The following is a 20,728-nucleotide window of genomic DNA, read 5'->3' as shown; positions in this document are numbered from 1 at the left end:
AAAAAATAATTCTACACAAGCTAATAAAACTGTTCTCTGATTTGATGTATACTCAAGAAAACTCAGAAATGAATTCCCCAGATGGAGGAATAACCAAGTTATAAAGAATTTATGTACATCACAAGGTGTTTTACTACTCAAGGGCTGGGAGCATGGTTTAGTGGTAGAGTGCTTGCCTAGCATGCATTAGGCCCTATGTTCGATTCCTTGGTGCCACATAAACAAAAAAAGAGGAAACAAATAAAAATTATAGCTTGTTATATTTTTATTAGATGTAGCACTTTTCAACTGCAGGACTAAAATCTGTACTTTTTCCTGATAATTACCAATTCTGAGAAGCATTTTGTTTGTTTTTAAAGTAAGTTGTGTCTGATTTGCAACAGGGAAAATTAGCTCAAGCTTTTAAGTTAATTGACTTTAATCAACTTTCCTGTTAATCAAAAAGTTTACATCCTTGGATTTATAAATTTCATTTTAACCTAAATATAGGATAACACTTAGGCAAAGAATATGGTCGTCACATTACTAGTGAAAAATCTAAGCTAAATGTCAACAGAGAGTTGATCCAGTAAATACTGGTATGTTCAATTGATGTGATTCTAAAGTCATGTTTGTAACGATTTCTGGATGATTTGATATTAAAAGAAACATAAGGATGCAAACCCAGAAAGCAGACAAACATTTGAATATTTGGGTTGTTAGGGCTATTTCCTTAGGTCTGAGTATATATTCTCAAGTTTTTGTTTTTGTTTTTGTTTTCTTCGGGGGGGGGGGATGTTGTCTTGTTTTTGTTCGGGTCACAGGATTTACCTGGGCCTGAGCTTCATTTTTTCACTCAAGGCCAGCATTCTACCACATGAGCCACAGCTCTACTTCCAGCTTTTTGCTGGTTAATTAGAGATAAAAGTTTCACTGAGTTTTCTAGCCAGGCTAGCTTTAAACCATAATCCTGGGATCTCAGCCTCTCAAGTTACTAGGATTACAGGCATAAGCCACTGGTGCCCAGCTCAACAGTCATTATTTAAAAACCATGTATGTATAATACAAAAAGTTTTAATTTAAAAAAATGCTTCTTCTTAGAACTAGTCACTGCATTAAAATTACTTTGCCTATTAAGTGTGTATTAAATCACATTACTTGACAATAAAGTGGAAAAATTGACTTAAAAGTAATTGGCTAAAACATCTAGTTAGAAGACTAAGCGTATTATATTTTCTTTCAAATTTGGGTACTCAATTTGTAATTTAACTGCTATTTTAGTAATAAAAATTAAATATAAAAGATTGTGGATAAAGTGCTCAGTATTAGTAAGGCTGAGGCCAGTGAATTTTAGCCCAGTAGGCCAGTTCAGGCTTTTTGCTTTTTGTTTTGTTTTTTGGTCGATTGTGGGGCTTGAACTCTGGGCCTAGGTGCTGTCCCTAAGTTCTTCAGCTCAAGGCTACCACTCTTCCACTTGAGCCACAGTGCCACTTGCAGTTTTCTGGTGGTTAATTGGAGGTAAGAGTCTCACAGACTTTCGTGCTTAGGCTGGCTTTGAACTGCAATCCTCAGATCTCAGCTTCCTGAGTAGCTAGTGAGCCACCAGTACCTGGATTAACTCACTCTTATACATAGCTAACCCACTCTTATACATAGCACATAACACACCTCCTGTGTGTGTGTGTGTGTGTGTGTGTGCGCGCACACACGCGTGCAAACGCGCATGCATGTACCAATCCTGGGGCTTAAATTCAGGGCCTGTGCACTGTCCTTGTACTTTCACAAGGCTACCACTTGAAACACAGCACCACTTCTGGGGTTTTCTGTGTATGTGGTACTGAGGAATTGAACCCAGGGCTTCATACATGCTAGGCAAGCACTCTACCACTAGGCCACACTCCTGGCAATAGCATACCTCTTATGAAGCCTGTACAAGAAGTCTTAGAGGACAGTAAGTTCACAGGTACAATCATTTATAGCACAGAGACTTCTAGATCATAGTTCAGACCCTACGATCCATGCAATTTCTCTTCTTATTTTCTTCTAGTTTGTCTGGTGATAAGATGCCCACATGGCTTCATGTGGGCAGGAGACCCTGGTAATGAAGGTTGCTATTCTATGACCCTGAAGAAATAACATGAGTCTTGCCGAGTCTCAGCAATCTTCTCATGTAAGGAACATTTAACCCCCAGATTGCTTCTGAGTCTTTCAGTTCTGACGTGGGGCTGTCTTCACTGCCTTCCAGACCTCAGACTCCAGAAAGCCACAAAGCATCCTGGACCTGGCAGCCAGAAATTCCCTTGTGTCTTATGAATGAAGCTCTCTGATTTTCCAAGCCATCCCAATCTTAGGCACTCATATTCTCTGGGATATCTGCTCTGAGAGGAAATGCTTCAAAAAGTCAAGGTGCTTTGAATGTGTGGCTCAAGTGTTACAGCACTTGCCTAAGGAAACTTCAGGCCCGAGGACTCTAATTTCCATGCAAAATCACAGGAGATCACCCTGGAAACCTATTTCCTTTCTCAGAAAGCTCCCAATAGCCAAAGAAAATCCATAGCTGTAGAGCAGACTCTCTAACTTTGTGGAGATTGTCTTTAAGGCCTTCAACCAGAGGTGAGATTGCTAAGGAAAAACTGGCACAAGCTGCTCTGATGGCAGTTACCCTCCACAGAAGACCATGCCCCTCAGCATTGGACCCACTGCAGCTGGGCCCACAATGTGCATTCCAAAAGCAGGAGGAACAAAGGAGGAGGGAAAGGGGAAAGGAGAGAAACAACTGGCTCCTTTCAATTCCATCCTACAGAAGATGAGTTAAAGGGGCCAAGAGGGTCCTTGTTCAACTCCTTTAGTACAACTGAGATTTCCCCCAGAGGCCTGAGTTACTTCAGCTGTCCCTGGAGATACTGAGTTTGATTCAACATTATAATAGAGCTAGGTACTCTGCTAACTACTAAAAAGGGTGATTTTTCCAAGAGAAAATATAAGAGGTGCTATCAGGAAAGAGAAACAAAGTGGTTTCTTAAACAGGGCACAGTGGCCCACAACTGTAATCTTAGCTACTCAAGAGGCTGAGATCTGAGGATTGAGGTTCAAAGCCAGCTCAGGCACCTTGAGACTCTTATCTCCAGTTAACTACTAGAAGACCAGAAGTGGGGCTATGGCTCCTCGGGTAAGGTGGTAGCCCAGGCCCAGAGTCCAAACCCCATGATCAACAACAAAAGAAAATGTTTCTTGAGCCAGCCTCCAGCCTACCAAGTTGTTGTGTTTTTGTTGTTGTTGTTTGTTTGTTTGTTTTCCAGTCCTAGGGCTCGAACTCTGGATACTGTCCTAAGCTCCTCTTGCTCAAGGCTAGTGCCTTGACCCACAGCTCCGATTCTGTTTTTTTCTGTGATTAATTGGAGATCAGAGTCTCTCAGATTTTCCTGCTCAGGTTGGCTTTGAGCTATGATCCTTAGATCTCAGCCTCCTGAGTAACCAGGATTACAGACATGAGCCACTGTACCTAATTTTACTTTATTTTTCCCTTTGTTGGTCATGGAGCTTGAACTCAGGGCCTGGGCACTGTCCCTGAGCTTTTTTACTCAAGGCTAGCTCTACCACTTTGAGCCACAGTGCCACTTCCTTATTAAGTTTTAATGCATCCATTTCTGTCTATTCCAGGAATGCCGTTCTCATCATACAAAGAGATCAGACCCCTACCCTCAGTATTGTGGAAACAAAGGCCATCCTTGGCTGACAAGCTGCTAAATGTCCTCAAGCTAGGCTCAAACATTAAATGTCCTTATCTGATCCCAAACCCTTGCCAGACACTAAACCCAGCCTCTGAAACATAACGATTGCTTGGAACTCAAAGACTAGGTATACTCAAACATGAAGGACCTTCAAGGTGAACTCCTGCCCAGCACTAAAAAGTGTGGTTTGTTGGTGGGAGCAATTTTATCAATAGTGTTCAATGGCACGCTGATTATAGTGTCTCTGACAATGAGATTATTAAGGCAAAGCCCCCCCTTACTCCACCCCCCAAAAATAACCTTGACTGGAGCACTTAATTGAGGAGATATATACAGACTCCAGTTGTGCCTTCTAGTGATCCATGGTGCAAATAGAAAGAGTCGTCTTCTTAATGCTACCAGTGAGGAAATTTTATGGACTAAAGTTCCCTAGACTATTTTCAGGGAGCAAATGACCTTACGAAAGTGGCAGTTGTAGCCTGCAGGGGGCATCAGAGGGGAGACTCAGAAATAAGAAAAAGAAACTGTGGAGCTAAACGTAAAAGCTTTGTGCACAGATTCAACAGCTGCCTTTGATCCTCTCCAGGCCTGGACAAATTTGTTCCCTCCTACTGAGAGCTAGACAAGAAGAAGCAAAAAGGGCAGGCTTTCAAATGTCTCCTCTCAGCAGGGTTGGCAACTGACAAGCAAGGAAAAGTCTGGTTGCTAGAAAAGGTGGCCTGCCTGATTATTACATGTGCCCATAGTTCAGCTCATTATGGAAAAGAAACTCTGTTACAACGAGCTTCCTGGAGTAATTAAAGCTCTAGATTTAAAGGAGATCAGTTAAACTAACAGAATGGTGTGCATACTGCCAGAAAAATTACATTTCCATGAAGCCACCTGTGCCTCATGAAAAAGAACAACACAAGCCAGAGACGGGATGCCTGCACGTGGATTGACCAATAGATTTTACATTCATATCAACGGCCCCAAGGGCAATTCAGTATCTCTTGATTCTTGCAGATATTTTTACTACTTGGATAAAAAGGCCTCCCTTACAAAAAGAGAGGAAGTCAGTCAATGATTTTTTTTTTTTTTTTTTTTTTTTTTTGCTAGTCCTGGGCTTGAGCTCAGGGCCTGAGCGCTGGCCTTGGGCTTTCCTCAAGGCTAGAGGCTCTACCACTTGAGCCTCAGCACCACTTCCGGCTTTTTTCTATGTATGTGGTACCGAGGAATCGAACCTGGGTCGTTATGCATGCTAGGCAAGCACTCTACCACTAGGCCAAACTCCCCGCCCCATAGTCAATGATTTTTAAAAAGGGATGACCTCAAGGTCTGGGTTACATGGATTTATCTAGTGACAAGGAACCCACTTGTATTTCAAAGGTAATGGGAGAATTTCCCAGATGACAGGAATACAATTACAGATTACATGTGACATGGAAACTGCAGCCAGCTGGCAAAACTGGATGAGCAAAGCATACACTTACTCCATCACATACTTGGCCAAATTGTGTCAAAGCTCAAAATTAGGTTAATACTTGTACATATGGTTTTGACCCATATCAGAGTTGCCTCCAAGGAGAAACTCAAGCTTAACATGACTATTTTCATTTATTTGGTCATACTGGGATTGAACTCAAGGGCCTTGAGCTGTATTTATCACCTCAGTCATGCCTCCAGCTTTTTCTTGCCAGTCCTGGGCCTTGAACTCAGGGCCTGGGCTTTCTCAAGGCTAGGGCTCTATCGCTTGAGCCACAACACCACCATTTCTGGCTTTTTGCTATGTATATGGTATCAAGGAATCAAACCTGGGTCTTCATGCATGCTAGGCAAGCACTCTACCACTAGGCTAAACTTCTGCCCTCTCCCATTTTTCGCATTGTTTTCTTGCCCCTTAGAAATCTTCCTACCTCTGCCTCCTGAGTAGCTAGCTAGAATGCCACCAAGCCTTCTTTCTGCATGTAATTTTCTTTCTTTCTTTCTTTCTTTTTCTTTTTTTTTGTGGGTCGTAGGGCTTGAACTCTGGGCCTGGGCTCTGTCCCTGAGCTCTGCCCTACCCCTCGAGCCACAGTGCCACTTCAGGTTTTCTGGTGATTAATTGGAGATAAGAGTCTCAGGGACTTTTTTTTTTTTTTTTTTTTTTTTTTTGCCAGCCCTGGGCTTGGGCTCAGAGCCTGAGCACTGTCCTTGGACTTTCTCAAGGCTAGCACTCTACCACTTGAGCCTCAGCACCATTTCAGGCTTTTTGCTATGCATGTGGTACCGAGGAATCGAACCCGGGTCTTCATGCATGCTAGGCAAGCACGAAGCACTAGGCCAAACTCCCAGCCCTTTCTTTTCTTTCTCTTTTTTTTTTTTTTTTTTTTTTTTTGAGTCTCAGTGACTTCAATGCACAGGCAGTTTTGAACTGTGATCCTCAGATCTCGGCCTCCTGAGTAGCTAGGATTACAGGTGTGAGCCACTCTGCTCAACTGCACTGGTTATTTTTAAGATAGAGTCTCGGGCTAGTCCAGGCTGCATTTTTTTTTTTGCCAGTCCCAGGGCTTGAACTCAGGGCCTGAGCCCTGTCCTTGGGCTTTCCCAAGGCTAAAGGTCTACTCATGAGCCACAGCATCACGTTCAGCTTTTTCTATATATGTGGTACCAAGGAATCAAACCAGGGTCTTCATGCAAGCTAGGCAAGCACTCTACCACTAGGTCAAACTCCCAATCCCCAGGCTGCATTCTCTATCCGTTGCACTGTAGATAACAAGCATGCGCCACTGCACCTAGCCATTGGCTGGAGGTCATGGGGCTTGAACTCAAGGCCTGGGAGCCATCCCAGAGCCTCTTTTGTGCTCAAGGCTTAGCACTCTTGCCACTTGAGCCACAGCACCACTTCTGGCTTCATTCTGAGTACTGTAGTTTATTGGAAAGTATTCTCATGGACCAGCCTAGGTTAGCTGGCTCAACCTTTTTGCCTGGGATGGCCTTAAACTGCCATCTCCCAATCTTCACCTCACAATTGGCTAGGACTACAGACATGAGCCTCAGCACCCGGCAAGCTCAGCACTTTTAAAATGTTGCACTGAAAGTCCTTTACAGGGGAAACTAGCTCTAAAATACATCCTAGAAATTGAACCGCCAATAATAATCTAGGGTAGATGCCGACCCTTACCAGGCAAGTAACCTAAAATTTCCTCCTTCTACAGACTTCAACCCCTGTCCATGAGGTATTAGAAACATTAGAAATCTGAAAGTCAGGATCCTAACTCCATCTGGACAGGATCTTATTTAGTATTACTAATTCCCCCCTTTACTTCCTGGATTCATTATACTAAAGACACAAGTGAGCCTGCAAGCGTTCCAATGAGCTAAGACCAGGACTCGCACTAATGCTAGTCAGTAGGTACAGCCAAGCAGTGAATATTTCATTTACCCTATTCTCCTAGTTGCTCTATTTGCAGTTTTAATCTTCTGAATGCTTATTATGCTCCTTTGTCTTAACTAAAAGCTTAAAATTACATTTCAAGCAACCATGTAAGACACAATTGTTAAGTATTCCTTTGTATTTTTTAGGTTGGCCTGTGTGCTTAACTATGCTATTTAACTATATTTTGACCTGATTCCTTGTATTTTCTGTATTTTTGTATTTCCTGTATTTTCTGGGTTATATAAATTAAGAACATTGGGCCAGGCATTTGGCCTAATGGTAGAATGCTTGCCAAGCATGCACGAAGACCCTTGATTCCTTGGTACCACATACCTAGAAAAAGCTGGAAATGGTGGAGCGCTAGCCTTGAGGAAAGCCCAAGGACAGCGCTCAGGCCCTAAGTTCAAGCCCCAGGACTGGCACACACACACAAAAAATAACATTTATTTAACTCACTTTTCTCCTGGTTTATGTCAGAATTATATGTGTCTCAAAAATGTTTGAAAGTAAAACAAGTTATGGAAAGAACTCCCAAAATGGCATCAGACAATGTCTGTAGTGATCCAAAGACTTACCTTTCTTTTTGGCATCAAGCGTTTCACTCTTCTAACTAGGAAAATACAGCACTCACCACACAGGCAAAAGTAGTCACAAAATGACTTCCAGTCCTGAGCCTCTCAAGAATGAGAAATGTCTCCAGGGAACTTATTACCCACTGAACAAGGTAGGCATTTGAATGCATTTTCAAAGTATCCTTTCCTTTATTTTTAGCTAAAATTTTATGGCATATGCTGAGCATGTCTAGAGGCATTCTAGTCTATCACTTTACCCCCTTTGAACTTGGGCCTTGATCTAAGTATGAACAAAAATGTGTCTGCTGCCTTTAAATTATAACCTCCCAAAAGTGCTTTCCTATGAATATACATAGACCAGTCCAGAAGTTAAATAAAGCTTTTGGCTTCCTTTGGTTTGGGGAATTGCTTTGGAAACTACTCCCATGTTCTCTCACCTGCTGCATGGAGTAAACCTGTCTTATGCCCTGGCTGTTTTGAATTTACACTTACCAAGATGTGAACTCATTGTATTCTGGTACATTTTACTGAACACTCTATGACAATTATGTTGCTGAAACATATGTTTTTCTATGAACTTCTGGAAAACACCTCACCCACCATTCCTACTCTCTCTCCTGTCCCAACACTTTTCTATGACAAGGTTGGGGGTGGGGGATGTCTTACATACAATCAACTTTCCACTAGGCACCAACTGGGTGTCTTATCATTAATTCTATTTCCTAGATCATGTCAGAGCCCTCAGAATTCAGGCCTGTCCTCCACCTTGAGTGCCAGCCGCTAAGCTTCAAGTTGTGACCTGTAACTCATGAACCAGCCATAAACCGAAGGGTGGAAAGGACCACTCTCCTTAGTTATTCCTAGGATGGCTCAGAATTCAACACTTAGATTAAGTACACTATAAAATGTGAGGTTGCTAAGGTGGTATGAAGGGACGCAGCTTCTCCGCCACCTCCAGGCATAGCACTTTCCATGTGTACAGTAAGCCAGAAGCTCACATCTCACGGTTCAAGTTCAGAGCCTGGTCTGCAAGGAACCCTTCTTTCTGGTGACTATTCCCATTCTAAGGCTGTGTAGAGACCCATCCAGTCACTTCTTTAACATCAACTTGGGGAGTTACCAAGGGAACTATGAATAAGATTCTATTTCACAGGAAATTCTAAAGGTTTGGGGAGCTTGGCAACAGGAACCAGGGACAAAGACCAAATAATCCTCCATAGCAGATTTATACAGAGCAGTTGGATCGTATGGTATTCTGCACCGCTTTAAGGAGCTGCCAAGACTGTTTCCTGTGGCTGCTGCATTTTCCATTCCCACCTGCATGGCACCAGGGGTCCTTTCTGGCTTTTCCACTTATCCTGTGAGTGTGAAGGAGTATCCCATTGTAGTTTTGATATGCATTTTTTTGTGAGGAACAAAGAGCAATGAATGGCTTTACAGGTGCTCATTGGCCATTTATCCTCTTTGAGGAACTATGTACTATTCTTTATATATATATATTTTTTTTTAATTAACAAAAGGGTTACATGATATTTGCCAGATAGAAGGTGCATTAATTCACATACATTGATACCCTTTCACATGTCTTGGTACCCATTACCCTCCCCCCCACCCACCCACCCACCCCCATGTACTATTCTTCGCTCATTTTTAATATGGTTTTTATTGCTCAAGTTCTTTGTAAAAATCTATGGCTCTTAGTGTGGTGTATTTCTTTGATGTATATTAAAAAAAACACAAACTTACATTTCTAAGCAAACTATAATACTCCCACAGTACTTATCTTTCCTCATTCCATTAGTATCTCCATTCCTTTGGGACAAGGCCGGGCTCAAACTTCTTATCTTCCTGAATCAAGTTCAAAGTGCTGAGGTTATAGGAATTCGCTAATATGCTCAGCTTCCCACTCCTTTACAAGTATTGTACTACTAGAATACCAGGTGTCCACTGAATAAATTGGGTAGAAGAGATCAGTGATCCCTCAATTCAAATTCTAGTTTTATTAGATTGAATGTATACAACAAATGTAGAGGTTATAACATATTGCTTAGGGGTATATCAATGTGGGAGAAGTAATGTACCTACTACCTGACGAATGTAACTGTATCCCCTCTATACATTATCCTGACAATAAAAAATATTAAAAAAAAAAAAAAAACACACACATACGGCTTAAGGAGCTATCCAAATGAATGTCTTTCTATACTTAATGCCTTGTGATTTTTTTTTTTTTTTTTTTGGTGGGTCATGGGCTTGAACTTGGCCTGGGCGCTGTTCCTGAGCTCTTCAGCTCAAAGCTACGGCCCTACCCTGGGCCTGGGCGTTCTCTGAGCTCTGAGCCTCAGCTCCACTTCCCATTTTCTAGTGATTAATTGGAGATAACAGTCTTAGTAGTGCCCAGGCTGGCTTTGAAGCACATCCTCAGATCTCAAGCCTCCTGAGTAGACAGGATTAAAGGTGTGAGCCAGGCACTAGCTTTAATGCCTTGCTTTGATAAGCAAAACTGTCACTGAAGTTCAATCTTTTCATTCTCAAAGTATATGAGGTTACAAAATATTGTAATTATATGTAGTAGCAGTTTAGAACTAATTTACCCTAGGTAATCCTTGACTGTTAAATATCCAATATGACAAAGGCTTGTCTAAAAATAAATGCATACATCAGGTGAATTTACAACATTCTCTTAAGCGTTTATTATAAACCAATTTCAGAGGCCACAGAAATAAAAGGACTATGTACAGCCTTTCGGAAAACAGGCAGGGAGCTGAGGAGGGACAAGAGGAGTCTAGCGCATTCCTGGAGGAGGGGGCCCTGAAATGGAAACCAGACAATCCAATGAGACTCCACCAACCAACAACTGTATAAGAAACAAGACTGTGGCAACATGGCCTTGGGAAATGGGACCCATGCTATTTCTGTAGCTACTTCTGTAACTCTATGGCCAAGGGTCAAAGAAGGCCCAAAGGAAGAAGAAGTTTCATCAGTACCTGATCTGGAAGGAACTCAAATCCCCAAGTATACCCCAGCCTCCCCTCTGCAGTTACTTAGCAGCCAAAAAGATAAAACACCTTGTATGGGCTAACTTAGGACATCTCCAGGTTGCCTGGCCTAAGAAGACCTAGAAACCCCATAAATGTAAAACCCATACTAGAGACAGAGGGCCTTTCTAGTTTGATTTTGTAGTTCATCTTCAGAGCTACCATGCTTTCATGGAAAGAACACAGGCTGGAAATCATGATGCTGGGTGTTCTCTGGGCCTATTTTCTTATACGTGTAGAGTCTATCAACATTTCTCAAACTGGAGTTATGCAAAAATGCATAACAAAACCCAGAGACTCTCTTAAATTACCAGACACTATCAGATTATAGGATTTAGACACTCTCCTAAGTTCCCTGTTGGAATCTTCAGAATGAATTATTTCAGAGTCCCTAGGACCAGAAGATCTAAGAAGTACCTTGATTATTTATAAAGTCTGTTATAAGAAGAGAGATAAGGTCAACTTTAAAAATGTTAATTTGTCTTCTGTCCTTTCTGGACAAAGTTGTCCTCCAAAATTTGATAAATTCAAGTCGACCAGATTTCCCTCTAACTTCCCTTTTCCTCGGCTCATGGAAGAAGCCAATCACTGCTCTCCTGACACTTACCTCTCATCCCAGGGGGTGGGGGCCGCATTCCCGGAGGAGGCATGCCCATTGGAGTTCCTCTGCCAGGTGGAATCCCCATTGGGGGACCCATAGGAGGCCTCATGCCAGGAGGCGGGCCCATCATGCCTAAAAGAAAAAAGCCCAGGAAATATGCCTCAAAAGCTAGTCTTAAAAGTTATCAGGAAATATACAAAATGGTCTGAGTGATAGACCTTTCCACCCTCTCAGCCTCTGCTACAAGAAACATGCAAAGATGGCACTTTAGCCCAAAAGCTGGACCACCCAATGGCTCTTGTCAAACTACTTCCAAAGTCAGTTGGCCAAGCTGGATCTCAGAGTAATCCTGCTTAATTATACAAACTCATCACCAGTTTCAGTTAAGGATCTATCTCATCATGAATCCAGCTAAGGCACCACCTATCAGTTAGCACTGGCCTCTTTATGGGCTTCTCACCTGGAGGAGGTGCTCCTCTGCCCATAGGTGGGGGAGGACCTGCACGGCCAGGTGGGTACTGGGTTGGAGCCCCTGCAATACTAGCGGTGGCGGCAGCTGCAGCAGCTGCAACAGTGCCTCTTCCTTGTGGGGTCATAACCTAAGAAAAGACAGGAAGGGAGTTAAGCAGAATAGTGAAGTTATTTCAGCTTCCCATTCTCCTCCCCAACTCAATTAAATACCAGGAACCAAATCCCCTGAGGCTACAAATCATGTTACCAATCAAGTGTCATGAAATAACCACTTGAATGCCCAACTCACATCCTCTAGGCCAGTTCAAGGGTGACTTATGAGCCTTTCAAGTAAGACTGACCATAGGTTTTTAAGTTTTATGTTGTCATGGAAGCAGTCTGCTCAAATTCAATCGGCTAAAATAACTTTGTGCTTCTCTTTACTTTACAGGAACACTGACAGCCTGTTGATCCTGGGCTGGCAATTCTACAATTCTCCAAGTTTGGACTTCCCTTTATCCTTTATGCACCAGAGAATAGTATCCTTTCCCCTACGCCTCACCTGTTGAGATGGCCCACCAACCCCACGGACTGGTCCAGCAAGTCCTGCAGGAGCTTGAGGCATGGGAACACCAGCTGGAATTCCTCTGCCAGCAGCCCGACCAATTCCTGGGCCCCCAGCAGCTCCAGCAAGTGGCACTCGGGCAATGCCAGTCTGAAAAATAAAGAAAACTAAAATGTCACAAGTACTGTTGAGAGCCCCTCAGAGTCATAAGGCATTCAAACAGCTTGTAAACACTACCTGCCCACATGTGCTAACATTTTTCCACATAGGTTTACATTTTTGTCACCCTAAAGCAGGCTAGGACTTCAGTCTGGAGAAACATGCCACAGATTAGGCAGCTACATGTACTATGAAAATAGATTTACTTATTGACATATTGTTTGCCTGAGAAAAGGTCTCACCTATGGAGCTCAGTTTTGCCACAAACATGGAATCCTCCTGCCACCTTCTCCCAGGGGCTAGAGTTATAAGAATGTGCTATCACATTGAGGCCGGGAGTTTGGCCTATGATAGAATGCTTGTCTAGCATGTACAAAGACCGGGTTCGATTCTTCAGTACCACATACATAGAAAAGCCGAAAGTGGTGCTATGGCTCAAGTGGTAGAGTTCTAGCCCAAAGAAAGCCCAAGGACAGTGTTCACACCGAGTTCAAGCCCCAGGACTGGGGTGGGGGGGGGGAGAGAATGTACAACATGTAGCTCTCATACAAAAACTAAATCCAGAGCAAAGACCCAGAATTCCACCTGAATCAGTGGACAACAGCAACTGATCTGACAAGAATTGGATATGGAATCTATTTTCAGCTCTGATTTTCCGTTGTGTACTGATAGTAAGCAACTAATTACGTAATTCTAGAACTGAAATTCATCTGAAAATGATGGCATTATGGTAAACTGGCTGTGGTCATGCAGGTTCATTAAAAACTACAATCAAGTAGCCAACTCCACTGGAAGTAGGTATCAATCGTTACTAAATGTATGTTATGTATTAATAAGAACAAAAAATGTCTTAACTGAAATGTCTTAAATGATTGAAATGTCCTAAATGAAAAGGGAAAATAAGTTTGCTCAAATTATCTAAAGCTTGCTGTTTGTAAGCATCTGCAATTTAGCATTAACAGAAGACTATGGTGGATCAAATGTCACTTTTTTTTTTTTTTTGCCAGTCCTGGGCTTGGGCAGAGCCTGAGCACTGCCCTTGGGCTTTCTCAAGGCTAGAGCCCTACCACTTGAGCCTCAGGACCATTTCCGGCTTTTTTCTGTTATGTAGTACAGAGGGATCGAACCTGGTTCTTTGTGCATGCTAGGCAAGCACTGTAACCACTAGGCCATACTCCCAAGCCCTCAAATGTCACTTTCATCATTTACTAGCTTAGGACATCTTAGGATAGTCACTAAACGTCTACTTGTTTCATTCAACTACAAGATAAGTATAATTTATCTCAAATAATTGTTACAAGGATTAAACACAGCAGTTGGTAACTGTAGGAAACACACATGCATTCTAGAGTGACGAGTGTTAAGGTCTACTTAGACTTTGTCACCACACTGGGCTATGACCCAGATGGCCTTAGGTGTGGGGCCGGCTACTCCACCATGTGTATCAACTAAGGACAAGAAAAGGTCAAAACTAAAAGCCCTAGTCCTCTCAATTTATGTGCAGAGAACCTAACAAAGGGCCTGATTCCAGGCAGGGCCTCCTTGCACAGGGATTCCGCTCAGACTCACGTCTTTCGGAGGTGGTCCTTCTACTGTCATTGAAACCAGGTTTTCCCCACGAAGCAGCACCAGACCAAGGACTCGCTTCTCTTCCCTTTCTGCTTGTTTGGAATTCTTTGGCCTAAAGAAAAGTTTAGAAGAGGAGAAAAAAATGAAAGCTTTAGAAGATGTGTAAAGTTCAGATTCACCTGCTTAGGAGCCTCCATAGTCGTCTTTATATTACAACCCTTGACAAATGGCAGATAAACTTTGCCTGAGAAAGGTTCCAGAACAGTACCCACAGGCTAAGATTGTGCCCCCTACCTGTTTTCTATTAAACTAAAAGGATGAACACACCAAGAGAAGAAAAGGCAAGAAAGCCCAGCCCTCGTCAGATGCTGTTCTACAGGCAACTGTAACAAGCTTTCTCTCAATCAAGTCTTCTTCACTCGTGTTCTGTTTTCTCCCTTCAATTTAAGGCCTAATCAATGCCAGGAAGCCTGACATTTCCTCAAAGCAAATGAATATCCATCCATCCCTCCATGTGGTACCCTTATAGCACCAATTCAACCTCATAGACCTATAATTCTGTCCTTTACAGCAGAAATGAAAGCAATAAAAAAGTAAAAGAGCTTTCACATTCAAAGTTGAATTTCTACATCAGCTACATAAGAAATTTCACACCAATTCCTCAAAAAGTACAAACCAGATATTCCCAAAGAGCAACAACCAGAGAAAGTTAAAACAAAAATGTCAACTGAAGACAAAATATCCTGATTTTTAAAAGCTTTTAAGATATTATTTTGATAATACTCTGTACTGCCTTAACTGGTTTTGTGAGCAGACATTCTTTTCATACTTTTTTTTTTTTTGGGGGGGGGGGCAGTTGGTTGTGTCATGGGGCTTGAACTCTGGGCCTGGGTGCTGTTCCTGAGCTCTTCAGCTCAAGGTTAGCACCCTACCACTAGAGCCACAGCTCCACTTCCCATTTTCCAGTGATTAATTGGAGTCTCAGATTCTTTAGTGGCTGAACTGGCTTTGAACCAGGACCTCAGAGTTCGGCCTCTGAAGTAGCTAAGATTACACGCGTGAGCCACCACACCTGGCTCTATTCATACTTTTAAACAGGAAAATACCTCTTTAAAAAAATAGAAAACTCAAGGGGCCAGGAGTTTGGCCTAGCAGTAGAGTGCTTGCCTAGCATGCACGAAGACCCGGGTTCGATTCCTCGGTACCACATGCATAGGAAAAAAAAAAAGCTGGAAGTGGTGCTGAGGCTCAAGTGGTAGAGCTCTAGCCTTGAGAAAGTCCAAGGACAGAGCTCAGGCCCTGAGCTCAAGCCCAGGACTGGCAAAAAAAAGAAAACTCTATAGGGGTTAATTTTTCTCCTGATTGACTTTTAATCAGAATTTTTTAAAAAGAGTCTATCTAAAGGAGTTCCACACTGATCTGCTAACCCTCTCTAACAAGTACCAGGCACTTAGGCATCTCCATGCTTTTATCCTAATTTCTCAACCCCGAGACACAAAAGAAAACCCCAAAAAGGCATTAAAGGGACAACATAATGTGAATACTACATGTGTGCACATGACCTGAAAGTCACATAACCTCCTTGGACTGCAAGCTATCTTGAATTTAATAGGTCAGAAAGCTTCATTGGTTAATAAGCCAGAAGCTTAAGATTGTTAAGATTTAAAATAGGGGAGTAAAGAATAAAGTATAGAATTCCAGCAATGCAAAAATTATCAGCAATTATTTCTAAAATGTCAAGAAAATCACTGGCCCCAAACCCACAAGGGGAACAGAGCACTTACCCTGAAGAGGGTCAGAGGCTTCTTAAAGCAGTTTCATTTCAGACCAGGCTGCATTGTGAGAGCCCTTTAGGCTACAGCTTTACAAATAGGACTTGTAAAATCAAGTTCTCCCCCCTCACACACCTGTGGGGAGAACATGAAAGCCCTTTACCCCAATACCCAGGGGAATGCAAAGCCACTAAAATCGGAAGCCTGTTAGCCCTCCTCACAACCTGCACATTGCCAAAACAAGAGAAGGCTTGCTGGACTCTCAAGATTTCTTAGTGCTCATATTCCCACTGACATCTGTCCTCAAAAGCAGGAAAACAAGCAGAGGAACCAGCTACCTGTATCACCATCTGTCACCCAGCCCACTCAATCCATTCAGTTCCTTTCCCAGAGCCCTTCTCACTTGATCTTCCTGAACTCATCACAATCACAGAGGATCAAATTCATATGCTTGTCGAAAGCCTTGAAGGTCCCGATGAATATCCGGCCATCTTGCAGGATGCACCTCATTCTGTAGTCAATGTGCTGCAGCATCTTGCTGCTCTTGCCGACCGTCTGCAAGGATAACAGCAGGAGTAAGTGAGGTGCAAGTACTCAGAAACATATAAATCTTCTTACAACGTGAGAAAAGGAAGAGCCGCAAAAGGACTTGCGCCCCCCAAAAAAGATCCAATAAAGGAATAGCTTATTACCAGAAAGGAATTGACCCCCAAATAAAGAAGCTGTCTCCAAGAGATTGCCTCCAAGACTTTTAGGGAAGAGAACAAAAATCTTCTGGTGGCTATTAAGAACATTTAACTTACTCTACTTATTTCTTACTTAACCCAACAATATGCCTTTATAGCGTGGCTTCCACTGTAGCTTTACAAAAGAGGTAATGTAGACTTCATTGTGTGAACTGTCTTGTGCTCATGGTATTTTCTTTCTGTCTAGAAAATTCCACTTGACAGCTGGTCTCTTACTATCAGTTTCCCATCAGTCTGAATGGTGTAGGCCAGAAGAAGACTGGGAAAAGAAACCAAACTAACTTATCCAAACAAGTTCTCTGTGCCAGGCACTGGATTTGCTGTTCAGCTGTATTTGCTGCTCATCTCCGGTCCTGAGCAAAGACAAGTTTCTGAACTCTTAAATGTGTGGACCCAAACTGTGTCTCCAAGTTACAGACTGCTACCTTCAAGACCCAGACCATGATGCTGTTTGTTTTAGATGATCACTTTATTTTTATTTTCTAAATGAGCATTCTGAAGGGCATCTATTCTTCCACCCCCACCCCAGGAAATACCATTTACTGTGGGTCTACAGGTAAGACCTACTGAGTCTAAGACCTACTGTAGTCAGGTACCAAGATGAGCACTGTATATCTCATTTAATCCTCAGAACTACTCCACGAGTTAAGTAACAATGTCTCCCAGCTGGAAAGCTAAGCGGTCAGCCAATTCTCCTAACTAGGTTTCCCTGACTTTCTCCTGCTTCTACACAACAGCTAGTGTGACATTCCATGTTTGTTTAAGACAAGGTATATGTAGCCCTGGCTCGCCTCAAACTCTCAACCTCACCTCAAGGCATGAGCCAACGTACTCTACAGTGATTTGACTTTTCTTTGGTGCCAGTACCAGGGCCTGAACTCACTTAGGGCCTCCCATTTGCACAGCCTGTTTGCTCATGGTTGACGTTCTACCACTTGATCGGCTCTGAAGTCATTTTTCTAAGCCCAACTAAGTTCATGCCATGCTGTTAAAATCTTTCAAAGATAACACTTTACCAACCTCGCAAAGCCCTGAATAACCTCATTTTCTAATTCTCCTTCTCCCTACCCAAGTCTTGATCACCAAGTTCTAGGATGGACAGTCCCTCCCATTTTCATGGAGAAAGCTAAGCGTTCTTACCCCACCCCGACACCGTTACCTTTGCTTACTGCAGAATTACTACACTGAATGCTCTTTATTAGGCGTGTCCTCAACTAGAAAGTGAACTCAGAGAAGGAAGAAAATACATTTTACGCTTCTGCTCCAGCGCCAGAGAAGTCAGAGATAAACAAGCTCCACACGAGTTTGAATTCTCCAACTAAGGTTCTCGTTGACCTTCTCACTACCTCTTTCTTTTCCTCAAGATTCAAGTTCCAGACCAAGTATCTGTCCTCAACTGCTCGGCCTCTCCCCCACTTTCCCTAGGAAGCTCCAACCCCACCCCCCCCCCGACGTGTCCGCTGCCTTCCGAGCATTACAGCTACCGCCAGTGTGGGGAGGCCCAGGACGAGGATGCCACCCCTACCACCACCAAGGAGGCCCAGGCCTCCGATCCCCGGTCCGGATTCCCTTCTTCCCGCTACCGGGCCCGGCCTGGCCCCACAACCAGGACCCACCCCCACCCTCCCGTCGCCGGGCCTTCACAATGAAGCGCCAGCCGACGGCTTCCGACCCCACCAGCCGCGCCTCCGACACCACAACACTCTCGGGAAGCCCAGACGCCGCTACCCCGCGTCTTCTCACCATGGTGGCGGTTCTGATGGTTCGGATTCGCACCGGATTCGCCTCCTCCGAGGCCTAGTTGCCCGCCACAACCCAATTCCCGCCGCTGCTAACGGAAATGCACCCAGCAAATTGCGGTCCGGTATGAAGCTATTTCCGGTCCCTGCCCTCGCCCGTTTAGTTCCGGCCCCGGGGGCGGAGTTATTGACGGGGAGGGGGAGGGGCTTGGGGCGGGGCGGGGGGCGGGGCTTAGGGCCGAGTTAGCCTCCTGCTTGGAACCTCACACCCTCCTGTATTCTTTTGTTTCTCGCCTTCCTCTGCCCTCTCCACCTCTGGACCTTCATCTCTTACTTACTCGCCCCGGCTCTCCCTAGTACATCCACAGTTCTTGATTTTTACTGACTGGTTCCTGGATCTCCGTCCCGCATTTACTGGAATCCCAGCCCCAGGTAGGAGTATAAGCTAAGCCCTCACCTCCTTCAAGACTGAAGCTGACATAACGTGGTCATCAAGAAGATTTCCTCGACCATTCTATTTTAAAATTGCCACCGCCAGTCCGACTCACACCTGCCTCTGCTTACGTTCCTCCTAATGTTGATTGCCGTCTTACATGCTATACAATAGTGAGATATTATCCCAAGGAGGATATATTCCAAGATTCTCAGTGGCTTCCTGAAACTGTGGGTAGTATGAAATCCTTAATATGTTCTACTTTTCCTACATATAATGCCTGTGATAAACTTTCTCCTTTTCACTTAAAGAGAATACTCTGTCAGTTCTGAGTTGCCATTATCACTACCAGGGCCAATTTTAAATAAAATGAGCCTACTTGAAATAGCACTCCCAGAAGGGGCAAAGCAGGAAGGCATACTACTTCATAACGCAACTCTAAACGGTGTGCAACTTAAAAGTTATAAATTGCAACCCAGACGCGGTGGCTCACGCCTGTAATCCTAGCAACTCAGGAGGCTGAGATCTGAGGATCAAAGTTCAAAGCCAGCCCAAGCACAAAAGGGCCTGAGACTCTTATCTCCAATTAACCTCTTGAAAACTGGAAGCAGGGATTGGCTCAAGGGTATGGCGGTAGCCTTGGGCTGAAGCTCAAGGGTATGGCGGTAGCCTTGGGCTGAAGAGCTCTGAGCCAATGCCCAGGCCCAGGGGTAGGGCGGTAGCCTTCAGCTGAAGAGCTCAAGGACAGTACCCAGGTTGGTTCAAGCCCCATGACCCCCCCCCCCTGAGGTCGTTATTAGAGTCACAACACAAAGTAGCATATCATTAAGAGAATTGGGTCCTAGGGCTGGATGCTGAAGTGACATTGGTACTGGAGCTGTGTCCAGGGAACTTTAGACACTTTATCATTGATTGCAGGAGTGGTTATAAATCCCAGTGCACTGACTCACGACTGCAGAACACCTCGGGACTGGAAAGACTGAGCCTGGAATCCTGTAATGCCCCCCAGAATCTGGAAGACTGAAGAGGAATATAGCTATACTCCCTGAAACTACAGCTGTAAAGAGACCATTAAAAAACCAATATCCTTTGACAGGATATAGAAGGATTCATCAGAGACAAGACAGAAATAAGTTTTTCCAACAGGCAATCCATGAAGAGTAAAGGCAGCCTAGCCCCAAAGGTCTGCTGAGTTCCTTCCCTGCACAACCTGGCCTGTCTCCGTTCCCACTGTCCTGTAACATCAATCTGGCAACGTCAGAACCAGATTAGGGCCAAAATGATTCCAGTATGTACCTCAGAATTCCACCAGAGGGCCAGATTATTCCATCTCAAAATGGGTATCTGCTACAATCGTCATCATAAAAGCCCTTGTTTCCACATATCCAAGACTTGTGAAATGGAAAACATGCTGCTGTCTTTACTGTGGACCTCATGCCTAAGCCTCTTCAGCAGGGATCCTGCCCTCTCATACAAGAAACAAGGAGTTCCTGGCTTTCTCCATTCTCTTCTAATTGGCTCTCATCTTCTCCCTTCTATTCTCCCTAATTTTTCAAGATTTACAATTTCTTCCACCTCTGCATCTCAGATTTAAATTCCATGACTTGGATCAGTCTCTGTTACCTAGAACCCAAGCCAGGGAAGAAACAAAACACAGTATCATGTCCATGGAGAAAGAACCTCTGTATATTTCTTTCTGCACCCATTTGAGCATGCAGAACTCAGCTTCTGACTCCTGTGTCCCAAGGCTTCATCTGTTCAATCCTCTATGGCCCTGTACTCTGCAAGACTTCTGGTTCTTTTGTAAGGGAGATCTCTAGTTATGCAGTCCTCTGTAAAGACACCCCCTCCACACCTACTGGAGATAGAGCCCAGTCCCAAATATTCCATTCAACATGGTCCTCAAGAACATTCAGTGGTCCATTCATGTGGTAGTATTAGAAGTTGTGCTACCAATTGGGCTTCTCAACTTTGTCA

The 20,728-nt window shown here is 43.7% G+C and overlaps 1 protein-coding gene across 1 annotated transcript; it reads right to left on the bottom strand.

Moving 5' to 3' along the window:
* Positions 1 to 10,344: 10,344 nt before the first annotated feature.
* Snrpb (small nuclear ribonucleoprotein polypeptides B and B1) lies at positions 10,345 to 18,448 on the bottom strand. Its single transcript, XM_090352088.1, has 7 exons — positions 18,323 to 18,448; positions 16,237 to 16,388; positions 14,062 to 14,173; positions 12,331 to 12,483; positions 11,779 to 11,917; positions 11,325 to 11,450; positions 10,345 to 10,490 (listed from the first exon to the last, which is right to left on the bottom strand). The coding sequence occupies exons 1-7, from the start codon at positions 18,323 to 18,325 to the stop codon at positions 10,465 to 10,467; spliced, it is 711 nt and encodes a 236-aa protein (XP_090208214.1). The 5' UTR covers positions 18,326 to 18,448; the 3' UTR covers positions 10,345 to 10,464.
* Between the last annotated feature and the right edge of the window lie 2,280 nt (positions 18,449 to 20,728).

Source organism: Megascapheus bottae, chromosome 18, assembly GCF_031878675.1.
Source record: "Megascapheus bottae isolate mThoBot1 chromosome 18, mThoBot2.hap1, whole genome shotgun sequence".
Classification (NCBI taxonomy): Eukaryota; Metazoa; Chordata; class Mammalia; order Rodentia; family Geomyidae; genus Megascapheus; species Megascapheus bottae.
Note: the sequence above shows the minus strand (reverse complement) of the source record. Positions and strands in the feature narration are given on the sequence as shown.